The 1,194-nt window shown below is 61.5% G+C and overlaps 1 protein-coding gene across 1 annotated transcript in view; it reads left to right on the top strand.

Moving 5' to 3' along the window:
- The window catches only part of FSCN2 (fascin actin-bundling protein 2, retinal), a 5,902-nt gene that overhangs the window by 3,895 nt on the left and 813 nt on the right, over positions 1-1,194 (top strand). The window contains exon 4 of the mRNA XM_017730739.1: positions 1,042-1,188. Within this exon, the coding sequence (XP_017586228.1) occupies positions 1,042-1,188 (147 nt within the window). The remainder of the gene's footprint in view (positions 1-1,041; positions 1,189-1,194) is intronic.

Consider the following 1,194-nt stretch of genomic DNA (forward strand, 5'->3'; position numbering starts at 1 on the left):
GGGGGACCCCAGCCTGGCTGCTGGAGAGGGACATGGGAGGGTCCTGTCTGCCTGGGGGGGTCTGGGGTCAGTGAGGATGGAGTGGGAGCAGCTGTGGGGTGGGAAGGGCTGCGGGGGGACTGCGTGGGTGTGTGTACACACGTGGGTGCACGTGCAGGGCTGTGTGTGAACACGTGTGTGCAGTGGCAGGCTGTGGGAGTGCACAGGTGTGCACACACACACACGCACAGGTGTGCAAGGCTTCGTGCAGCATCCACAGCTTCACTCGTTTGCCTGTGCACACCGCACACGATGCCCTGTGCACACACGTGTGTAGAGCCACTGGACGGTAGGACAGGTGAGCAGAGGCCCTCGGGACCTCCATGGGCTCTTTGAGTCCCAAGGGACCCTGCTCGCCCCCAGGTGCCCCCTGGGGACGGTGCCACCCCCGTGCCAAGCAGCTTAGTGCCGGGTGACGGGGGGGACCAGCTATAAATAGGGGGTTTGTGACCAGATGGACACAGTGGTGACAAGCTGATTAAGCAGCCCAATTAGCACAATTGTTCGCAGGAGGATTTGGGGGGGAGGGGGAGGGTGGCCGTGGGGCAGCAGCTGTGATGGTTGGGGTGGGACAATGGCTGCTTGATGGCCGGGGCGGCGTCCCTGCCAATGGCCAGAGCGGGATCAGTGCCCATGGACGGAGTGGGATTGGTGACAATAGCCAACAGAGTGGAACCGATACCCATGGCTGCAGTAGGATGGGGGCCAATGGCTGTACTGGGACAGTGACAACGGCTGGACTGGGATTGGTCCTGATGGCCTGAGTGGGACTGGTGACAGCAGCTGGAGTGTGATCAGTGCCTGTGGTTGGATTGGGATTGCTGACAATGGCCAGAGCAGGGTCACTGATGATGACTGGAGTGGGACTAGTGCCAACTAGTGCCAAAGTGGGATCGGTGACCATGGCCAGACTGAGAGTGGTTCCCAGGCCCAGGACAGGACCAGTGCATGGAGTCAGAGAGGAACCAGTGCCAGTGTCTGGAGCAGGACCAGCACCCACATCCACTCTCCCCCCAGGTGTGAATGTCTCGGCAAACCAGGACGAGGAGCTGAACCACGAGACCTTCCAGATGCAGATCGACCGCGACACCAACAAGTGCAGCCTCCACACCAACACTGGCAACTACTGGACCCTGGTGGCCCATGGGGGCATCG

The sequence above is a fragment of the Corvus brachyrhynchos genome, unplaced genomic scaffold (genome assembly GCF_000691975.1).
Source record: "Corvus brachyrhynchos isolate BGI_N302 unplaced genomic scaffold, ASM69197v1 scaffold340, whole genome shotgun sequence".
NCBI lineage: Eukaryota > Metazoa > Chordata > Aves > Passeriformes > Corvidae > Corvus > Corvus brachyrhynchos.